Raw genomic sequence first — 2,857 nt, forward strand, 5'->3', positions numbered from 1 at the left:
TACCATCGGCATTGAGATTTTCATATATTCCAGTTAATTTCACTGACTTTGATTTCGAGCTTAACTCTACGTAAGATTTTCAACGTTCGTTTTCTCGATTCACTCATAATCTGCCATCTTATTTCTATTTATAGTCACAGAATTGAAGAAATAAAATAATTATAGATATATCTTTGACGTTTCCCACGTTACGTCTAACCCTAAAAAAAAATGATTTAGGTACCACTTTTATCTGTAATGGAATTGTCCGAGAAGTCGTTTCTTAATTTTTCAGATATGGCGGGAAACACTCCTCTTGCGTTACCTGGACCAGGAATTTCTGAAAGAAAAAGCGAGAATAATCTGGAAGTATCATTATATTATCGTTTGAAAGTCTCGTTCAAAGTTCTCGCGACTTAAATTCGCACGGAAATGGAGTTTTCTTATCTTTCAACAACAGTTTCTCATGCTAAGTATCTCAAACTAATGAAATCTATCATTAAATTATTTCTTTCAATCCTGCGCTAAACGTTTGAGTATTTTCCATTTTTATTCGGTCCATGTTTCGAATTCTTCATGAATATGTGGCAAAAGTCGATTTCAAAATGGAGTCATTTTAATAAAACGGTTTAACACTGGTTCTGAATTCGTAAGATTGTTTGGTTTGTTGTAGCACAAAATGGGATATCTACCAAGGGGAATCGAACCCAGGATATTAGGGTTGTAAATCTGTTAAGCTTGCCGCTGGGGGATAGTTGTGTTAAGTTGTTTCGCGGAAGAGTCTTAGGTTTGTATAGCTAAAGCTCACTCTTCACCTCATTGTATCAGATGATTTATTATATTTTAGATGTACTTTAAATTCAATATTCACCTTTCAATAACTAAATGTACAGTAGAAACTACATACTGACATTCAGGTAAAGGTAATCCTGAACACTTGGAGGAACTTATATATATATATACGTTGAACTTTGTGCAAGAAATGAAACCGTTAATCATTAAAACTAACGAATAATAACATTTATTGAATGTTTCGGAATATACATAAAAACTATAATCACAAACAATGTCTTGATTATTAAATAAAACCTTATGTACTACGGTATTCTAAGACTTCAGAAAACAGCTAAAATGTGATAGAAAAAAGATACCAAATAAATACAACGTTTCGTTACTGTACCTGATGATGTCACGTTTGGTTAGGTTTGTTATGAATTTCGCGAAAAGCTACACGAGAGCTATCTGCGCTAGACGTCCCTAATTTAGCAGTGAAAGACTAGAGTGAAAGCAGCTAGTCATCACCACCCACCGCCAACTCTTGGGCTACTCTCTTATCAACGAATAGTGGGATGGACCGTCACATTATAACGACCCTACGACACGTAGATTGCGAGTCTAGCGCCTTAACCACCTAGTCGTGAGGGGCCTGATGTCATGTTTAGTTATGCCAAGTATCTGATGATGTCACGTTAACAGTGGCGAAACGTTGTTTTTATTGATTTTTTTTATATTCCATTTTAGCTGTTTTCTGAAGTGTTAAAATATTTTAGTGTTTGCGATACCTCCAACACCTATATTTGTAATTTTAAGGACAATGTTAAGACTCAAAGTGGAGGGGGATTGTAAAAGCTGAAGATGAAATTTGCGTATTCCGAAACGTTCCGAAACGTTCAACTAGTATGTTCTTATTCGTCACTCCTTGGGTTGTACTGTTCATCATTAGATCATGTTTTCTGCCTCATGAATCTATTAAGCACGACAGCTATAAAACTACAATATGTTTAACCCTAACAATAATATAACCCACAAATTGTCAGTTTGACTCAGATCCGTCAGCGTTTTTTCCTTGCTGAATTTACGTGTATCGTGAGGAATCAAGATGAACCATCAAAGTCCGAATGTTATTCATTTTGTTATCCACTCTTAGGGTTTTAGTGTTTGCAGATTTCCGCTGCCGGTAACATGTATTATCATCTTCGTTTTCATTTTCTAGCATTATGTTTAAAAATGTAGGTATATTTTATCACTGTTATGTAACGAGGATGAGGAAAAACTCATTATCATTCTGAAACAAAAAATAAATGCATTGTCTTCTCACTGTATAGTAACATTTGTCCCACCCTGGGCGGGTGTGTTAGCAGATGAGCTCGTGGTTTGTCTTAATAGAACTAGTTATTCTCATTCGATTACCGTACTCTTCATTAAGTAACAGCATAAATTATTACGTGAAACACTGTTCATTAAGTAACAAACTTTTTATTAAAAAACAGCATTAATGATTAAGTAACAACACTGGTCATTAAGTAAAAATATTGTTCCCTAAGAAACAATACTGGTCATTAAGAGACAACATTGTTCACTAACAAACAGCAATGGTCATTAAGTAACAACACTGGTCATTAAGAAAAAACATTGTTCAGTAAAAAACATCACTGGTCATTCAGAAACAACACTGGTCATTAAATAACAACATTGGTCATTAAGAAACAACACTGGTCATTAAGTAACAACATTGTTCACTAACAAACAATACTGGTCATTAAGAGACAACATTGTTCACTAACAAACAGCACTGGTCATTAAGTAACAACACTGGTCATTAAGAAACAGTACTGGTCATTAAGAAAAAACATTGTTCACTAAGAAACAGTACTGGACATTAAGAAAAAACATTGTTCACTAAGAAACAACACTGGCCATTAAGTAACAACATTGTTCACTAAGAAACAGTACAGGTCATTAAGTAACAACACTGGTCATTAAGAAACAACACTGGTCATTAAGTAACAACACTGGTCATTAAGTAACAACACTGGTCATTAAGAAACAACACTGGTCATTAAGTAACAACACTGGTCGTTAAGTAACAACACTGGTC

At 34.5% G+C, this 2,857-nt stretch overlaps 1 protein-coding gene across 1 annotated transcript in view; it reads right to left on the reverse strand.

Annotated features, from left to right (window-relative positions):
• Positions 1 to 200: 200 nt before the first annotated feature.
• LOC106476910 (lachesin-like) overlaps positions 201 to 2,857 on the reverse strand; it is a 7,432-nt gene continuing 4,775 nt past the window's right edge. The window contains exon 4 of the mRNA XM_013937526.2: positions 201 to 319. Coding sequence (XP_013792980.2) covers positions 216 to 319 — 104 coding nt within the window. The 3' untranslated portion in view covers positions 201 to 215. The remainder of the gene's footprint in view (positions 320 to 2,857) is intronic.

The sequence above is a fragment of the Limulus polyphemus genome, unplaced genomic scaffold (assembly GCF_000517525.1).
Source record: "Limulus polyphemus unplaced genomic scaffold, Limulus_polyphemus-2.1.2 Scaffold12050, whole genome shotgun sequence".
NCBI classification, from domain to species: Eukaryota; Metazoa; Arthropoda; class Merostomata; order Xiphosura; family Limulidae; genus Limulus; species Limulus polyphemus.